Source organism: Gorilla gorilla, chromosome 2 (genome assembly GCF_029281585.2).
Source record: "Gorilla gorilla gorilla isolate KB3781 chromosome 2, NHGRI_mGorGor1-v2.1_pri, whole genome shotgun sequence".
Taxonomy (NCBI): domain Eukaryota; kingdom Metazoa; phylum Chordata; class Mammalia; order Primates; family Hominidae; genus Gorilla; species Gorilla gorilla.
The window spans coordinates 62,397,783-62,415,571 of record NC_086017.1 but is presented as its reverse complement, the minus strand read 5'-3'; the positions used below and the strand labels follow the sequence as shown (position 1 = coordinate 62,415,571).

Sequence of the window (17,789 nt, the reverse complement as noted above, 5' to 3'; positions counted from 1 at the left end):
CTAAAATTAATAAAAGCTATCTTGTATGGGGCACTTACAGTTCCACAGGCACTTGTAGGCGCTTTATTCACAATAATCGCAGAAGAGCAGTATAAAGAGCATGCACTCTGTTACCAAACCACATCCCCGCTCTACAGGTGCTCCCTTAGCCCATCTGTGCCTCAATTCCCTAAGCCGTAAAACGGAGGCCTTGTTCTGACGCTGTGAGAATTTAGTGCGGTAATAGGAATGATGCACTGAACACAACCCTGGAGCATAGTAACTGATTAATATTAGTTAGAATATTCATTATGATGATGATAATGATTGGCAGAGCCCTCGCTCTTCACATGTATTCCCAAACATGGTTTTTGTTTGTTTCTTGAGACAGGACCTCGCTCCGTCATCCAGGCTGAAGTGCAGTGGCACAATCTAGGCTCACTGCAACCCCCTCCTCCCCGGCTCAAGCCATCCTCCCACCACTACAGGCGTGCACCACCACGCCCGGCTAATTTTTTAATTTTTTGTAGAGATGGGGGTCCCACTATATTGGCCAGGCTAGTCTCAAACTCCTAGACTCAAGAGATCCTCCTGCCTTGGCCTCCCAAAGTGCTGTGATTACAGGCGTGAGCCACCGCGCCGAGTCTGAACGTGTATTGTTTATATGTATTCTCTTAACTGACAGTTTAAGAGACTATGCCAGGTAGAAGCAGGGCTCTGACTTAAGAGACTTCACTTGTAATTGCGTCTTCTCATGCTGCTGTGCTTGCTGAAGATAACTGAAAGGGGCTGTCACCCCATTACCTAGGACTAAAGTAAAAACTGCAGGGACAGCTTTGAGAAAGGAGACAACTATTAGACAATCTAAGGAAGGTAAGTGAAAGCTTAGAACCAATGAGACGATTTGGTGATATGGACACAAAATATACAAAAGCAGACTGGAGAGAGCAAGCAGGGCCCCAGAAAGGGTCATAGGGCGCGCAGTGAGCAGCCTGAGCTGCCGCCTGTACAACTGGCTTTGGAGGGCCAGCCCGGAAGCCTCTTTCTCCTCCGGGTAGACTCCGCCCGAGCATGCACACACACAGGCTTGATGCTCGCTCCCGTTTCTACAGGAGGTTTTGACGGCTGGACGCTGCAGGGCATCCCCTCGCCTGGAGGAGGTTCACTTGTGGCCAGGTTCCCAGCACACCCACTCGCTCACTGGGGCCCTGGGGACACCGCCACACTCGAGCCCATCCTACGGCCTCAATCCTTACCAGTCCCCAGGCCATGGACTGCCACACTGTAGGTCTTCAATCAAGGTTCAGTGGAGTTTCTAATGTACACACACCCTGAAAGACAGCGAGGCCACGTCAGAAAACAACGCGCGCCCAGCTGGCTCCCCTCCGACAGGGCCCACGGGTACTGGGTCGGCCTCCTCCGGAACCTGAGCACAGCCTGGTATGCGTGCGGGCTCGGAATACGGATCTGAGCAGAAGAAATGCGAGTGGAGAGCGGTTCTGCGCAGGAAAGAGGAATTTTGTTGGAAAGCCTGTCGACGTTGCTAGAAAAGACCACAGCATCTCACGAGGGGCGTGCGCCGGGAAACCGGGAGTTGACGGGTCAGTGCGGCCAGTTGCCGAGGTCCGAACCAAGCGGGCGCAGTGACCGTGGCCCACAACCCTGCAGCGCACGGCCCAGTCACCTGGTTAGTGGACGTCGGCTGCCCTGCAGGCCCCTCGGCCTCCCCCAGCGTGGGCCTGGCACCGGGAAGCGCGGGAAGGGCTCTTTATTTGTTAGACCAGTGAGTGGACTGGCCCGGGCTCTGGTCAGTGGGCAGTCAGTCCGAGCCCAGAGACCGGGGACCAGGACCCCGGGAAAGGAGAGCACCAGGACTAGGGGGAGGAGCGGAGGATCTGGGGTCAGCAGCATCCAGAGGCGCAGGGTAGGGCGGGCGGACCCGGGAGCGGAGAGGGCGGCAGAGGACCCGGGGGCCCGGGGGGTACCCGTCGCGCTCCGGCTGTCTCCTCTCGGCGCCTCGGCCGTCCGGAGCCTCTCAGGGACGGCCGCTCTTAGGCCCTCTGACTTCCAGGGCTGGGGCCAGGGAAAGGCGCCGCCATCGCCGGCGTGACGGCCGAAGGGGGGCGCAGAGTCCTCCCGGACCGCGCCGGAGACTGGCTGGGGTAGCGGGCTGGGGAGCCCTCCCCGCCCCGCCCCGCCGGGTCCGGGTCCGGGGCCTCCCGCCCCCCGGGCCGAGCGGCGCGCCCATTGGCAGGCCGGGCTCCGCGCGCCGCACCCATTGGCTGGCCGCCGTGAGGAGCACGAGGCCACCGTGGCGGGCGCGCAGTCGGAGGGCGGCGGGCGGCAGGCGGCGGGCGGCGGCGGCGGGCGGCGGCGGGCGGCGGCGGGCGGCGGCGGGCGGCGGCGGCGGGCGGCGGCGGGCGGCGGCGGGCGGCGGGCGGGCGGGCCGAGGGCAGCGCGGGCGGCGGGCGGCGCGCGGTGGGCATGGCGGGTGCGGGGCTGCGGGCGGCCGCTCGGCGCTGGCTGCTGTGCGGAGGCCACGGCGGGCCGCGAGCCGCCTCGTCCTCGCCCTCCTGCCCTGGGTGCGGCCCCCCGGGTCCCGGCGCCCACTGCCCCGGCGCCCCGCGCTCCGCGCCCGCCCAGGCACCCGCCAGCGGCGCCGACCTCAGCGCGCACCTATGGGCTCGCTACCAGGACATGCGGAGACTGGTGCACGGTGGGTGAGCCGGGGCGGGACGTGCGCCGGGGTGTCTTCCGCGTGGACTGATGGACGGACTGAGCCCCAGGGTGCCGCTCCTCCGGGGAAACACCCAGTGGGGCTCGCCAGGGCCCCGGAGCGCAAGGGCCGGGCGGCTTTTCGCGAGAAGCTCCGGCCGTTCATCCCGGGGGCCTCTGGGGCGCCCCGACGCCCGGTGGCGGGCGGGAGGTTTGTTCCCCGGCTCGGTCTGCAGGAGCTCGGGGCTCCTCGAGGGCTGCCGGAGTGCTGGGCCCCCGCCGACTTCCTTCGGGGTCCCGCCTGCCGTGAAGCCGCGGCGGAAACGCCCCCAACCCCTTGTTCTCGGCCAACCCTTAGTTGGGGTGGGAGAGTGCTGTGGACAAAGCCAGCGAGCGGCGCCGGGCGGAACGGGCTCCTAGGGACGGCCGGACCAAAGGGGACACCGGTGGGACTTCCCAGACACACCTCGATGTTGCCCTGGAGGTCCGGCCCCCTCTCAGCCCGGGAAGCGAAGGCTGGGAGAAGCCAAGTCACCCCCGCCCCCTGGAGCCCAGACTAGGGCTGCAAAGGGCACTTAACCTCCCTGTCTCTGCTCTCTCCCTCTGAGAAATGGCGTGAGGAGGCTGAGGCCCCTTCTTGGAGGGGGCCGGCTGGGGCGCACTAGTGAGGCCCCAGAGCTGAGAGTGCTGGACATCTGCCTGCTTGTCTCCGTGGGTCTAGTGGGGCCCTGCTTCTGCAGCAGACAGATATGGTTTGGGTCGTGACCCTATCACTGACCAGCTGGGTGGTCCCCCAGCAAGCCTCACCCTCTCTCAAGCATGAAACGCAGTCCTGGGGCCTCTCTGTCCCAGGGTTGGGTGATGACTGGAACCAGGCCAAGCAGGGCAGGAGAGCTTCCGGAGGAACCCCCAGGGGTGACGTGGCTTTCGTTGTCTGATAAAACAAAGTAGCCCTGTCTGGAAGATTCTAACTGGCTAGACAGGGGTTTTCACTCCGGCTTTGTGGGGTGGCGGAGAATCACTTCTTGACCAGTGAAGGCAGGATGGTAAAGGCCCCTGAGGAATGTTCGTTTTGAAGCCTTGGGCATCTGTCCACCCTCGAGGTCCCAGGTTGAGTTTGTGTCTGTGGAGGGGCGGCCCAGCGTTATTTAAGAAGTCTTTGCTCTGGGCCCGGAGAAGACCCTCAGAGTATCCTGAGAAGCCTGCCTTGGAGGTTTCAGGGAGGACCACGGGGATCTACTGGACATTGTCCTCCTGGGCCTGCCTGCATCTTTGGAGCCTCACAGCCCTCTAAGCTCCTCTTGTCATACAAGGAGCAAAGTCATTCCCACCAAGATCCCATGGTGAGCACCAGCAGGAGCCAGCTTCACACCTCTGGGCGCCGAGGTCCGCTTTGGGCTAATGCCCACAGGCTGAGAGCAGTGCAGCAGGTCCCTCAGTCCCCCAGCCCCCACCCACCTGGCCTCAGTGTGTTGACATTGGGAGGCTAGGCTGAGAGGCAGAGTGATTAATGCAGGTGGGGTGACTTGAATGGTGATCTCAACCCCGGTGTCTGTTACTGGGTGGTTTGGAGCAAGTGACTTCACCTCCCTGAGCCCCAGTTTCTTCCTCCGGATGATGGGGGAATAAGTGGGACTGCCTCACAGGATGGGAGTGAGGATTGAACAAGACAAGCCTCTAAGGCATCCACAAGTGTCACGGCTGCTAGGGAGCACTTGGCCCTGGGACCTGGCACCATGGGCAGGTGTGGGAGCTAGGGCTGAGGAGAAGGGAGGGCAATTGCTGAACATGCTGGGTGGGACACACCCTCAGCTGCCCCACCCCCCACCCCCCACCCACACCACCTATGGAAGGGAACAGGCTTCTGTCGCCCCAGAGCCAAGGTTCTTCTAGTCTAGAAATCAGGCCAGGCCACCAGGCCCTGTGGCTGTTTCCCCATCCTGCTTTGTTCCTGGGAGGACTGTCTGCCCCTGGGCCCCTGGGAACATCCTTAGGGGCAGAGGTGAAGGCCTGGACCTAACCAGGACTCTGTGCCAGCAAGGGGCTGCACTGCCGAGCAGACCCTCGCAGGTCTTCTGCACCAAGAGTCACAGTCACAGTTGGTATCCGGGAACTCAGGGCCATGGGACGGGCAAGGCCCAGGGTCCTAGTGACACCAGAACCCTGGGCCTTGAGGGGTGGCTCAGAAGCAGCTCCCTAGAGTGTTGCAGTCAACTGTCTCACTTGCATCCAAGTGAAGACTCCTGTCTACACCCACGGATCTTCAGAGCAGCCGCTCTGTGCTGGCCTGGGGAACCAGCCACACCTGATCCCCCACCCACACCCTGAACTTGGCTCCAAAGGAAAGGGGTGGGAATGGAGCCCTGTGTCCCCAGAGTGCCTCTGAGGCAAGTGCTCTGGGCACGGAGCACATCAGCAAGGTGTCTGCCTCTTGAGTGCAGCAGCTGCCAGGCACACCGTGGGGCTTCTCTGGCCCTCTGGCCTGGCAGCTCCTGCTTTGTCATCGGCACTGGGGTTGTGGCTGAGACAGGGATCCCCTGGAGTCTTAGAGCTGGGGCCCCTGCAAGGCAGGGGTACTAGATGTACCCTGTACATCTAGTCCTGCCTGCTCCCTTCTCCCTGCAGCCCCTGCTTCTGGAGGGACACTGGGAAATTGGGGACAGGATGCTCATAGGCTCAGGAAACATATCACCCATTTAATCCTGTATATGTGCAGGTGCAGAGTGAGATTGCTGCACAGAGCGGCACCTTCCATATGACACTCTTAGTAATTCTGTAGGTTGGTACAATTTTTTTTTCTTTTTAAAAATGTTTTCACAGAGACAGGGTATCGCTATATGGCTTAGACCGGTCTTGAACTACTGGGTTTCAAGCAATCCTCTCGCCTCAGCCTCCTGAGTAGCAGGGACTATAGGTGTGTGCCACGATGCCCCACTTGGTACAATTTTTTGTACCCTTTTAGAAACTAGGAAACAGGCCCAAGAGGTGAGGTGACATTCCTGAAGTCATAGCCATGAGAGGGAGGGCCTGGTCTTGTCTGGCTGACCTCATTGCATGTGGCCTTCCTAGCACATCTCCTTCCCTTTCCTTTCCCTTCCACTTTCTCCATTGTACACATAGGGAAACCAGGGCAGGTAACATGGGGCCTCTCAGCCCCATCTGCCTCCTTGGGACCCCAGAGCCCATGCCACACAGCACCCTGCTGTGGGCCTCAAAGCCAACTGCAGCCTCCTGGGAGCAGCCAGGGACTTGGGGTGGCCACGACCACATCCCCAGAAGGAGCAACCCGGATAATGGCCCAGAACCTGACATCACGTCCTGACTGTCGTAATTAGCAATGTTCCCTGGCTAGAGCCAGCAAATGTCATTATATGGGCTTGCGGGCAGCTGAAATCTGATTAGAGGGGCCTCACTCTCCCTGGGCTGTGGGAAGTGCACAGAACTGGCAGCCCGATCAGCAGAGGGGCTCCCTCTCCCACTAATGTTCCTGAGCCCCAGTCCCAGCTCTGGGCAAGGTAGAAAAGTCAGCATCCATGGCCTCAGCTCCCTAGTCTGGCCATACAGAGCCAGCCCCTCTGGGTTGGAGTCCTCAGTGCCCACATGCTATCCTCACACATAATCCCAGGGAGGCTGAGAGATGAGGCCAGGGGGCAGGGCAGGGCAGCTGAGAGGAGCAGAGGAGGCGCTGAATTGTGGGGGGCCAGACAGTGGTGTTCCTGCATGGGTTTTGAGCAAGTGGGAGGCTTTGCACTGCAGAGCATCCCAAAAGCAGCTGTTCTGGGGCTAGGCAGTGAGGAGTTGAGTGACTGCTGCCAGGGTTCTAGCATGGCCCTGTGTCTGATGGGGCTTAGTGGTGAGGGCCTGGAGTAGTCACGGGCTCAGTATACCTGGTGGGCTACAGGAGATAGTGTAATGTAGGCAGGTGTAACCATAAGGAGGAGCTCCAGCCAGGGGCTCTGCCTTACCCTAACTGCGTGACCCTGGGCAAGTGACTTCTCTCTGGGCCTGTTTGACCATCTCCAGCACTGGAATAAGAGGTGCCATTGTGGGGCGTTTCTGAGGCTCACAGGGCTAGGCCCCCACAGAGTGCTCAGGAGCCATAGCTGCTGCAGGGATCATCATCCCCATCACTGCCTCCCTGCATCTCCTTCCTCTAGACCTCCTGCCCCCCGAGGTCTGCAGTCTCCTGAACCCAGCAGCCATCTACGCCAACAACGAGATCAGCCTGCGTGACGTTGAGGTCTACGGCTTTGACTACGACTACACCCTGGCCCAGTATGCAGACGCACTGCACCCCGAGATCTTCAGTGCCGCCCGTGACATCCTGATCGAGCACTACAAGGTGAGACGGGGGTCCTTGCCACCAACAAACCCAGGGCTTGGAGGCTGGCCAGACCCCCCTTGGCCTAAGCTCAGGGCTGAGTCGTGGGGCTCCCCTGGCCTTCTTGCCTGGCAGCTGCCCTGGGCAGGTGGCTGGATTGACCCCCTGGGGTGGCCACCCAGCCAGCAGGTCTGGCAGGGCTATTGGCTTAGGCCTGGCCCCTTTCCCCTGGCAGTACCCAGAAGGGATTCGGAAGTATGACTACAACCCCAGCTTTGCCATCCGTGGCCTCCACTATGACATTCAGAAGGTGAGTGGCTGGACCTGTATAGGGGCTCCCTCCTTGGCCTCCTCTTGGTATGGTCATTACCCCTCCGTACCATCCAGCTGGGGTTCTGGCATGGGCTGAAAGAGGCTGGCTTGGGGCCATGGTGAAACTGCCTCCTCACCATCCGTCCTGCCTCCCTGGTGCCCCCCAGAGCCTTCTGATGAAGATTGACGCCTTCCACTACGTGCAGCTGGGGACAGCCTACAGGTCAGTTAGCTCTGCCCCAACCCCACCCCCGCCCCACCCTACACTGCTGTTCTGGCTCAGGACTACCTTGGACTGATGGTATCTTGGGCCTGCTCAGGGGCCTCCAGCCTGTGCCAGACGAGGAGGTGATTGAGCTGTATGGGGGTACCCAGCACATCCCACTATACCAGATGAGTGGCTTCTATGGCAAGGTACTCCATACCCCAGCAGCCAGCCTGCCCCACGGACATGTGCCCATGTCCCAAGGCAGATTTGGGGCCCTCGTCTCCAGCACTGAAGGGGTTGGGGCCCCAAAGGGTGTCTGAGACAATGGCCCCCTCCCCAGGGTCCCTCCATTAAGCAGTTCATGGACATCTTCTCGCTACCGGAGATGGCTCTGCTGTCCTGTGTGGTGGACTACTTTCTGGGCCACAGCCTGGAGTTTGACCAAGCACATCTCTACAAGGACGTGACGGTGAGGATGCTGGGCCTGCCCTCGGATGGCAGGAAAGGCTAAGTCCAGCCACAGTGGGACAGGCCCACCTGGGCCCTGCTGTACCCTCATTGTCCTCCACTGCCCCCAGGACGCCATCCGAGACGTGCATGTGAAGGGCCTCATGTACCAGTGGATCGAGCAGGACATGGGTAAGTGTGGACAGAAGCCCTGTCGTGGCCGGCCTGAGCAGGTGGCAGGACTGGCCCTCACAGACTCATCTGCCCCATTAGAGAAGTACATCCTGAGAGGGGATGAGACGTTTGCTGTCCTGAGCCGCCTGGTGGCCCATGGGAAACAGCTGTTCCTCATCACCAACAGTCCTTTCAGCTTCGTGTGAGTCCAGCCCCTGTGGACGGAGGGACAGCAGGGCCAGGGCTCTGGGTGGAGAGGGCAGGCACAGAGCCGCCCTCAGACTACTTGCCACCTGAAACTCCTCCACACAGAGACAAGGGGATGCGGCACATGGTGGGTCCCGATTGGCGCCAGCTCTTCGATGTGGTCATTGTCCAGGCAGACAAGCCCAGCTTCTTCACTGACCGGCGCAAGTATGGGCATGGTGGGGGTTGCAGGGCCAGGGAAGGGGAATAGAGGCCCCACCCCAATGAGGGGACTGAAGCAGGAGGCCAACCTGGCCCTTGCCCACTGCCCAATGTGCTTGGGGTGAGAACACCCCCTTGCTGGCATGGGTCCACTTGAGCAGGTGGGCCTTTACGGAGGAGGGATGGGGGTTGCCCGGCCCGTGGCCCAGCCACAGACTGGAAGTCAAGCCCTTTACCTGCACCCCAGGCCTTTCAGAAAACTCGATGAGAAGGGCTCACTTCAGTGGGACCGGATCACCCGCTTGGAAAAGGGCAAGATCTATCGGCAGGTAAGGGCCATCTGGGGAGAGCAGCATGTGGTGGGGGCACGGGGCCTAGCTAGGGCCCCAGGCTGTGCAGAGGCAGCCTCTGAAGAAGCAGCACAGCTCCTTGGCCCTGAGCAGCCTCACACAGGCAATGGCTGGCAGGGAGCAGGTCTGGGTGGCCTCGAGAGCTTGACCTCTGGGTCAAGCAGCCTGGCTTTGAATTCCTAACTCCACTACTCAGCAGAGGGAGCCTGGCCTGGTTACCTGACCTCTGTGCCTTGCTTCCCTTGTCTGCAAAAGAGGTGTAATACTCTCTACTGAAGCTGTGGTATAAAGCCCTCAGAATGGCCAGTGCGCCAGGCACCGTGGCTCATGCCTATAATCCCAGCAGTTTGGGAGGCTGAGGCTGCAGGATAGTTTGTTGAGCTCAGGAGTTTGAGACCAGCCTGGCCAACATGGCGAAACCCCATCTCTACTAAAAATAGAAAAAATTAGCGGGGCATGGTAGCATGCACCTGTGGTCCCAGCTACTCCAGAGGCTGAGGTGGGAGGATCACTTGAGCCCAGGAGTTCGAGGCTGTGGTGAGCTGTGATCACACCACTGCACTTTAGCCTGGGCAACAATGCAAGACCCTGTCTTCAAAAAACAAGAATGGTCAGAGATCATGGAATGCCTGATGAATGGTGTCATTTCTTGGGGTTGAGCACTCTGCTGCAGCCAGAACAAGTCTGGTTGGGGGCAGCTCACTGAGTGATCTAGAGAAACTCCTCCTTCCTACCTGGCTAGGAAAATGAGAGGGACTGGTGTTGAGGTGGGATTAGGTGTCTATGAGCAGGCAGTGATTAAGGTTTAGCCCTGGCTGGAATGCTGAAATCCTGGCTGAGCTGGGCTTCTTCAGGCTAGGGGTTCTAAAGGCCTTGGGGCTGGAGGAGGGGGAAGCCAGCAGCTGGCCAGGGGAGCAATGTGGAGGTGGCCAATGCCCAGCCTGGCCTGCAGGAAACACCCCCACCCTCTCAGCCCTGCCCACTTCTCTGCCTCCCACCCTTCTGCACCCAAACTCTCCACAGCCCTTGGGCCCAGGTGCGTCCCTTCAGCTCTGAGGGCGCTGCTCTCCCCTGCCTTGGCATCCAGCCTCAGCTAAAGAGGGTCATACACCTTTGTGAGAAACACATGACTTTCTTCCCTGGCAGCTTTCAGGCAGTTCTTTATGCCCAATATTCTGAAGCTGCCTTCCACTGTGTGTTGGATCCTGCCTGTCACTAGGAGTCTCTCAGTCTCCTGCCCTTTGAGACTCTTTCTCTTGGTCTAGGGCCTGCCTGGGCCTCTGCCCCTCCACTTGAACTTAGTTCAGCAATTGGCTTCTCCCACACCACCTGTTTCCCCCAGCGCTTCCACTTCTGAGGCTTGGGATGCACAGACTGCTTCAAGAACTGTGCTTGCTGGGTGTCAATTATTCTCGCTTTTGGGGTGTGGACTTCTACCCTGGTGGCTGCTGCCTGAGCACTAGTCTGGTGATTCCTGCTCTGGGCCTCTCAGTTTCTGCCACCCTGTGAGCTTCCCCAGTTACATGTGGGCCTGGCTGAGTGTCTCCATCTTTCTCTGGCTCCAAGATGCTGGTGGCCCTGGTGAGGTCTGCCATTGGTCTGCCAGGTCCCTCTGCACTGAGGTAGGGGAGGCCAGCAAGGACTTCAGGGCTGCAGAGCCTTCCCTGCAGTTTCTACCTTACAAACAGGGATCTAATCCCTAACCTGGGGTACGTGTGAGACCACAGGGGGAAGGCCCTCAAGGCATGGGCACCATGCCAGGCCTGTAGGGCACCTTCCTGCAGCAGGCAGAATCCCCTTCCCAAGTAGGAGGGGAAAGTGACAAGAACCAGGGCCCAGGGAGGGAGCAGCAAGGCCATGGGAAAGGGCAGCCAGCATCCGGCTGGATTTGGGCTGCCTCTGGGGATTCGGGAGGGAGGACTGGTGGAGGACAAGGCACACTTGGCTCAGCAGCATTCCCCTCCTCTCCCTAGGGAAACCTGTTTGACTTCTTACGCTTGACGGAATGGCGTGGCCCCCGCGTGCTCTACTTCGGGGACCACCTCTATAGTGATCTGGCGGTGAGGGAGGCAGGGCCGGGCTGCAGTGGGGGAGGGCCAGGAAACCCCGCCCCCAGCAACTGGCGCTGAGCCCAGTTCGCCGCCCCACCCACCAGGATCTCATGCTGCGGCATGGCTGGCGCACAGGCGCCATCATCCCCGAGCTGGAGCGTGAGATCCGCATCATCAACACGGAGCAGTACATGCACTCGCTGACGTGGCAGCAGGCACTCACAGGGCTGCTGGAGCGCATGCAGGTGTGGGCCTGGGTGGCTGTGGGAGGGCCAGGGCGGTAGCCTCCTGGGTGCACACACCCAATGCACACTTTGTGTCCCCAGACCTATCAGGACGCGGAGTCAAGGCAGGTGCTGGCTGCCTGGATGAAGGAGCGGCAGGAGCTGAGGTGAGCAGGTGGGGCCAGGGCAGGAGTCCCAGCCAAGCCACCACCCCAGGCCCACCCCTTGAGTGCATCATGTCTCCCTCGCCAGGTGCATCACCAAGGCCCTGTTCAATGCGCAGTTCGGCAGCATCTTCCGCACCTTCCACAACCCCACCTACTTCTCGAGGCGCCTCGTGCGCTTCTCTGACCTCTACATGGCCTCCCTCAGCTGCCTGCTCAACTACCGCGTGGACTTCACCTTCTACCCACGCCGTACGCCGCTGCAGCACGAGGCACCCCTCTGGATGGACCAGCTCTGCACCGGCTGCATGAAGACCCCCTTCCTTGGTGACATGGCCCACATCCGCTGAGGGCACCTTTATTGTCTGGGACAGGCCCCCAGCCCCTCCTGCCCCATCCACCCAGACAAGCAATAAAAGTGGTCTCCTCCCTGTGCATGCTTCTGCTTTCAGCCCCAGCCTCGTCACTTGACTGTGAGGATCCTCTGGGTGTCGGGGAAGTCCTCCTCCAGGAGTGAGTCCTAGAAGAGCAGGGTTGTTGGTGGAGGGTGTGACCAGGGCCTGGGCCCATCCCACATCTGCCACACTTCACTTCCATGCTTACATCGAAGGGTTCACAAAAGGTGTCGCTGCCAAAGACAGGGTTGGGGACAGAGACCAGGGTGGGATTGGTCCCTTCTTGCCACGGTGAGAAGTCGTTGTCAGCATCATCTTCCGCCTGGGAGCAGCAGAGGGGTGAGTGGCGAGGCGCCTCGAGCGAGATCCAAGGACCCGCCATGGCAGCCCCAACCCAGCCCTACCTGGAAGGCAGAGAAGCCAAAGCCCATGGGCTTGCCTCGGGCACGGAGGTAGAGAGCTCCGGCCACCAAGCCAAGCAGTGCTCCAGCGGCAAGCACAGCCCCCACGCCTGCCGCCACAGGTGGGGCTTCAGGCGCCAGCACTGCCTGCTACAAACAGGGAGAGTTGACCTGGCGGGAGCTGTCCCACCACCTTCCCCGGGCTCACAGGTTGTGGGGGTGCCAGGAAGGGCTCTCCCTCCCCCTTCCTCAACTCACGAGCTGTGGGGGTGCCAGGAGGGGGCTGGCCAGAGCATGGATGATGCCATTGAAGGCCATGATGTCCCACACAATGATATGGCTAACCACAACTGTCCCCGGGGCCTGCAGGGAGACCAGAGTCAGGCCCACTGTGAGCGAGGGCCAGGGCCAACAGGGTGGGACAGTGGCCAGACTCACCACAGGGGCCCAGGAACTGTTGTCAGGGCCTGCGTCACTGATGATGAGGCTGAGGCCTGAGTGAGCCGGAAGCAACTTCCCCTGGCTGGCGTTGGCACTTAGGAGGGTGGCGTTGGAGGCGTGCAGCTCCAAGTCTGGGCCACTCAGCGTCTGTGAGCAGAGCAAGGCCTGTTGGCCTGGGCCAGATGGAGATGGCCAGTGCAGGCTCTGCTCTGCCCACGCCCTTGGGGGTTACCATGTTGTCCACAAAGCCTTCATTGACAGGGACGAAGAGTGTCTTATACGTGAGCTCATCATCCAGGAAGTCCAGGAAGTCGAGACCCCGCTGGGTGGCATTGGCATAGCCCAATAGCATCTGGCACGGTAGAAAGACAGAACTATGAGCAGGCTCCCTCCTCGGGGATCCCAGCACCCCCCGCCCCCAAGGGTGTCCCCCACACACCCCATAGAAGGTGGAGAAGTTGGCAGTGGCAGCCAGCACATCCAGCAGCTTCCCATTGCACGTGCTGATCCCGTCACCCACGAAGCCATCTCGGCATCGGCAGGCCACATCTGCAGGAAAAGCAGGTCAGTGGCTCAGCAGATTGGTGGGAAGGGGCAGAGCAGGGGAAGTAGGGTTTGGTCGGGTGGACACACCTTGCACACGGAAGCAGTAGGCATCCCAGCGTTCTGAGAGGTTCTTGCGGGCACCCAGGCTGACTATACCCACCCGACCATTGCCACAGTCCGCCGCAGGGAAAACCACAGGGTGGGCAGTGGAGCCATTGGCCAGCCAGCCCATGAGGCACAGGTGGAAACCCAGCTGTAGGAACAGGAGGGGATACTAAGACCCAAGACCCAGTCAAGGCCTCCCCCAACACTTGGCCCCAACTTCTGGGCCCCACACACCTGCTGGGCAGCAGAGAGCTGAGGGAATGAAGCAAGGACGGCTCCCTGTGCTTCGCATGCCGCCTCAGCCTCCGAAAAGTTCAGACCATAAGGGCCACTGGTGGCCTGGAGGTGGAAGACGCCAGCCCGTTTCTCTGCAGAATGGAGGGGTGCATGGTCAGCTGGCCGGCTCTGAGGAATGAAATGGGTACTGGGAGTGGGCAGGGGGACACACCCTGGAAGTGCAGGTCAGTGCACACGGCATCTGAGTGGCAGGGCGGTGGCTGGCCCAAACAGCGGTCCACAGGTGGTTCCGACTCCTCCAGACACTGCAGTCCATCGCCTACATAGCCTGCATGGCACTCACAGCGCCGTGTGTTCTGGGGTTGGAGAGAGCAGTGGGCGCCCTTCACCCTTCAGAGGTCGGAAGTTCTGCCAGGCCTCACCACCCTGGCTACTCTGCTCCCCACCCTGGGGAGCAGGTTCCCCCACCTGCTCACCAGGCCGGTGCTCAAGCAGTCGGCATGCTCGCTGCAGCCCCCGCGGTGGCCATCTGTGCAGGGGTTGCGGGCCCGGCAGCTCCAGCCATCACCCTCGTAGTCGGGCAGGCAGGTACAAGTGACCACTGTTCCTACCTGGCTACAGTTGGCGTGCTCACTGCAGCCACCATGCCCGTCCTGGCACAGGTCTGCCACTGAGGGCAGGGAGGGAGTGGTTGGACCTAGTGACTGCAGGGGAGTGGGGGCCTCCCATCTCCATGTCCCCACCCATCTGCTTACCTGTACACACGCGGCCATCCCCTTCATAGCCCAGGCTGCACTCGCAGCTGTTGCCTGCACGGCACACAGCCTCGGGTGCACAGGGTGGGGTACACACAGGCTGCAGCTCTGTCCCCCAGGGCCCAGCCCCCAGAACCAGGTTAGTAGTTGCCTTCCTGGCCTCTGCCCGTTCCACCCACCCTTGGTGCCTTTACTGATGTGTGCACATGTACACAAGTGTGTAGGGTGGGCACGAGCACGGGGCTACTCACCCAGTTGCACCTCACAGCGTGGCCCAGTCCAGCCTTCATCACAGAAGCAGGAGCCAGAGCCCCCAAGGCCCTCATCACAGCGGCCATGCACAGTGCAGCGGCAGGCTGGGGAGAGGGACAGGCAGGAAGATAAAGATTGGCCCACAAGGGCCAAAGGAATCGGGCCGTGGGGCAGGCAGGGATGGCCCACCTTGACAATGGGGCCCAAAGGCACCAGGAGCACAGAGTTCACAGGCTGTCCCAGCAAAACCTGAACGGCACAGACACTGCCCACTGCCACTCATGCCGTCCATGCACACGCCACGGTCACTACAAGGGCTGCTGGGGCCACCAGGGCAAGCTGGGGATGGGGTAGGAGAAGTGAGGTGGGGCCAGGGGCTCTCACCAGGACCCCCATATATGTACCTCCAGCCTAGCCCTGCCATCTGTCCCTGACCTATGTCTGCCCACTGCTAAGATCCCTCCAGGCCCATGTCCTGGAGAACATCCAGACCCCCCAGCACTCCTCCCCAGGTTCTGCACCGTCCACACTACCGCCCTGCCTCTCCCGAGCACTCCCGCTAGTAAAATCTACTCACCACCCAGAGCTCCCCAGCCCTGGACGCCCCAACACTCTCTCAAGGACAATGGCCAGAGCTGTGCCTTGGCTCTCTTGGGGAACAGAGGAGCTAGTCAACAGTGTCTGCAATGCTTACCTTGGCACTCACTGCCATAGTGACCAGGGCAGCAGCTGGGCTTCCAGGTGGTGGTGACGCAATTGCGGTGGCAGCCCCTGCCCAGGCCTTGGGGCCTACCCCAAAGGCTGGGGTGGACCCAGACGCTGCGTAATCCCAAAGAGTGCAGCGGAGGGGACGTCCAGAACTTGGGGTAGAAGCGCCAGCAGGCCTCAGGGCTGCCCTGGGCCAAAGGAGTCAGGCCGCAGTTGGGTGGTTCTGAGTTTGGTGGTCCTTGGGCTCTGCCTGCCCCCACCCCACCACCCCCACTCAGCCCCTAGCCCTGTACCTGCTCCTGTGACCCCTCAGGACAGGGTGGCTCCAGCCCACAGATGCTGCAGGTGTTCTGGAAGGGAGGGAGGCCAATACAGCAAAGTCAGGTGGACGGACACCACAGGCGGGGTGGGCTTCTGCCCGTCTGCCTCTGGCCTCCCTCACCAGTCGCAGGGGCCGGGTCTCAAAGTGGTCACAGCGAGCACCAAGACCAGGTGGCTCCAGCAGCTGGTCGATGCCATAGGCCAGGCCACCCTCAAAGGGCAAGTGCCGCTGCACAATGCGAGCATCATCCTCACCCACCATGAGCTCACCCTGCAAGGAGAGAATATGAGGTATGCAAGGGTCACAGGTGCACTCCAGCTGCTACTGCCAGGGCCCCTGCCTCCTACTCCCTTCATCCAAGCCCTCTCCCCAGACTCACGGGCCGCGTTCGGCTGCAGGAGAAAGAGATGGGGGTCCCATGCATGGTTCGAAGCGGGCCCAGGTTGGGCAGGTCAGATGCCAAGGCCTGAGCAAGTGGAGTCATGGTTGGAGGTGGAGAGGCAGGCTGAGCTGCAGGCAGTGAAGACCAAGGTTGGGGGCTGCACCCACCTCGACATTGCGAATCATGTGGCCCCGCAGAACGGCTGCTAGCTTGTCACGGTGGTCCTCATGGTACAGCCAGGCCTGGCGATCCGGAGGCAGAGCTCGAAAGGCGGCGTCTGTGGGCCACAGCATTGTGAAGGGCCTATGGGATGCCTCTCGAAGCAGGGGCAGGAGGCCGGCCACCTGGTGGGGTGCAGCAAAGATGTGGCAGTCGCTGCCCAGTCAGAGACTAGTGAGCAAAGGCAGGGGGCTGTGCCACAGAGCAGGAAGGGGCTCCACACTCACCCACACTCATCTGTGACCATCCCAGGCAGGCATGTGTGTGCACACATCTCAACTGTGCACACTGCTGTCAGGAATGTGGGCACACATAAGCACACCCATGTGCTCAACCTGGGGTGCTCATGCACACAGATGTGGCTTGTGCACACATGAGTTCACACAGGCTCACACGGGACAGTGTGCACACAGGTGGGTATGCACACACAGGTACGCATACACACTTGCACACACACGTGCATGTGTGGCCACAATGACAGGCCCACACGAGAGCATTACCTTCAGGAGGCCACTGAAGATCTTGTAACCGAAGCCCTGGGCGGCGGCGGTGACATTTCTCTGAGGAAAGGCTCTCATAAACAGCTAGGCCAGGCGGGAAGGGAGGATCCCAGGCCCCCACCTGCCTGTCTTCCAGCTCCCAGGCCCGTGCTTGTCATACCCTCGGGATGGGAGCATCATCAGGCTCCCAGTGCAGCGCCTCGGGGGGCAGCAGGACACGGTCAATGAAGTGCAGGATGCCGTTCACGGCCTCATGGTCGCTGCTCACCACGCGCGCGAAGTCATTGAGGTATATGCTGCCCTGGGGGCGGGGCACGGGGCTGATGAAGCAGATAGGTGGGGTGCTCGGAAGCTATCGGGGCCTGAGGTGGAGGCTGAACCTGGGTTGGGCGAGTCAGGGTGCAGGCAGTCCCGGTTCTTCGGGACTAGGACGAGGTGGGCGGGGTCTGGGGCGGAGTCAGGGCAGGGGGCGGGGCTCAGTCCTCGGAAGGACACAAGGGCGCTGGGCAGGACTGGCCCACAGCAGTGGGCGAGGCCCAGGTCAAGGGCGGAGTCCCGGGCTGGACTGAGCAGGAGGCGCCCCCTGGCTAGGGGAGGTGGGGTTCTTGACTGCGTGGGCCGTGGGGCCTGGGGCAATGGCGCGCAGGGGCGGGGCGGGGCGGGGCGGGGCGGGATGGGGCGGGGCAGGCCAGGGCCAGGGCTCACCTCCCTCTCGCTGAAGCGCAGTGGGTGCCCTGAGAGGGCGGTGGCGTACCCCTGCTCCAGCAGGTCCTCGCTCCGCAGCCGCCGACAGCCAACCACGTGGTAGCGAAACACCAGCTGGCGATGCGCACGAATCCGGGCCAGCTCATCCTGGAGCGGAGTCGCGAGGGGAGTGGGGTCCCTGACTGCCGCCTCAGCCCACGCAGGGCCACCACCAGAGCACCCAGCCCTGCCCAGCCTCGCTCTGGGGGCTGCATACCTGCGACAGGTTGCTCATTAGATCTGCGTGCGGCACGAAGATGGTGAAAGGCCCATCGCCCTTGAGCTCCTTGTATTCCTGCGGGAGGCAGCAACAGCATGAGTGGAAGGGGAGAAGCCTGAGGCGTCCATGGATCTCCTGGGGAAGACCTGGACTCAGAGAGAACAAACCAGCCAACCCCCTGACCAGATGGGAACAGAAGCCCAGAGAGG

General features: G+C 61.3%; 2 protein-coding genes across 8 annotated transcripts in view; one reads left to right on the top strand and one right to left on the bottom strand.

Annotated features, from left to right (window-relative positions):
* Nucleotides 1-1,444: 1,444 nt before the first annotated feature.
* On the top strand, nucleotides 1,445-11,786 carry NT5DC2 (5'-nucleotidase domain containing 2). Of its 4 annotated transcripts, none has more exons than XM_004034287.5 (14): nucleotides 1,445-1,580; nucleotides 6,852-7,036; nucleotides 7,251-7,325; nucleotides 7,495-7,550; nucleotides 7,648-7,741; nucleotides 7,876-8,004; nucleotides 8,114-8,174; nucleotides 8,256-8,358; nucleotides 8,469-8,570; nucleotides 8,812-8,893; nucleotides 10,888-10,974; nucleotides 11,070-11,210; nucleotides 11,292-11,356; nucleotides 11,442-11,786. In XM_004034287.5, the coding sequence occupies exons 1-14, from the start codon at nucleotides 1,460-1,462 to the stop codon at nucleotides 11,701-11,703; spliced, it is 1,563 nt and encodes a 520-aa protein (XP_004034335.1). In that variant the 5' UTR covers nucleotides 1,445-1,459; the 3' UTR covers nucleotides 11,704-11,786. The 4 variants fall into 4 exon arrangements, with proteins under 4 accessions (XP_004034335.1, XP_063559551.1, XP_030865010.1 ...); XM_063703481.1 differs by lacking the exon at nucleotides 1,445-1,580 and adding an exon at nucleotides 1,642-1,666; XM_031009150.3 differs by lacking the exon at nucleotides 1,445-1,580 and adding an exon at nucleotides 2,421-2,695 and having other exon boundaries at nucleotides 11,562-11,786.
* The window catches only part of STAB1 (stabilin 1), a 28,833-nt gene continuing 22,717 nt past the window's right edge, over nucleotides 11,674-17,789 (bottom strand). The window contains exons 47-69 of one of the 4 annotated variants that reach the window (XM_004034284.5): nucleotides 17,578-17,655; nucleotides 17,322-17,468; nucleotides 16,777-16,917; nucleotides 16,617-16,676; nucleotides 16,065-16,241; nucleotides 15,895-15,981; nucleotides 15,636-15,785; nucleotides 15,487-15,543; nucleotides 15,180-15,381; nucleotides 14,675-14,824; nucleotides 14,485-14,589; nucleotides 14,234-14,341; nucleotides 13,955-14,148; nucleotides 13,690-13,834; nucleotides 13,476-13,609; nucleotides 13,224-13,389; nucleotides 13,030-13,139; nucleotides 12,823-12,942; nucleotides 12,588-12,737; nucleotides 12,408-12,512; nucleotides 12,153-12,299; nucleotides 11,957-12,070; nucleotides 11,674-11,873 (exon numbers count right to left, since the gene is read on the bottom strand). In XM_004034284.5, the coding sequence (XP_004034332.4) occupies nucleotides 11,817-11,873; nucleotides 11,957-12,070; nucleotides 12,153-12,299; nucleotides 12,408-12,512; nucleotides 12,588-12,737; nucleotides 12,823-12,942; nucleotides 13,030-13,139; nucleotides 13,224-13,389; nucleotides 13,476-13,609; nucleotides 13,690-13,834; nucleotides 13,955-14,148; nucleotides 14,234-14,341; nucleotides 14,485-14,589; nucleotides 14,675-14,824; nucleotides 15,180-15,381; nucleotides 15,487-15,543; nucleotides 15,636-15,785; nucleotides 15,895-15,981; nucleotides 16,065-16,241; nucleotides 16,617-16,676; nucleotides 16,777-16,917; nucleotides 17,322-17,468; nucleotides 17,578-17,655 (2,904 nt within the window). In that variant the 3' untranslated portion in view covers nucleotides 11,674-11,816. Of the gene's footprint in view, nucleotides 11,874-11,956; nucleotides 12,071-12,152; nucleotides 12,300-12,407; nucleotides 12,738-12,822; nucleotides 12,943-13,029; nucleotides 13,140-13,223; nucleotides 13,390-13,475; nucleotides 13,610-13,689; nucleotides 13,835-13,946; nucleotides 14,149-14,233; nucleotides 14,342-14,484; nucleotides 14,590-14,674; nucleotides 14,825-15,179; nucleotides 15,382-15,486; nucleotides 15,544-15,635; nucleotides 15,786-15,894; nucleotides 15,982-16,064; nucleotides 16,242-16,616; nucleotides 16,677-16,776; nucleotides 16,918-17,321; nucleotides 17,469-17,577; nucleotides 17,656-17,789 lie in introns of those variants that run through there. The other 3 variants (XM_019023248.4, XM_019023246.4, XR_010132668.1) reach the window with 3 other exon arrangements.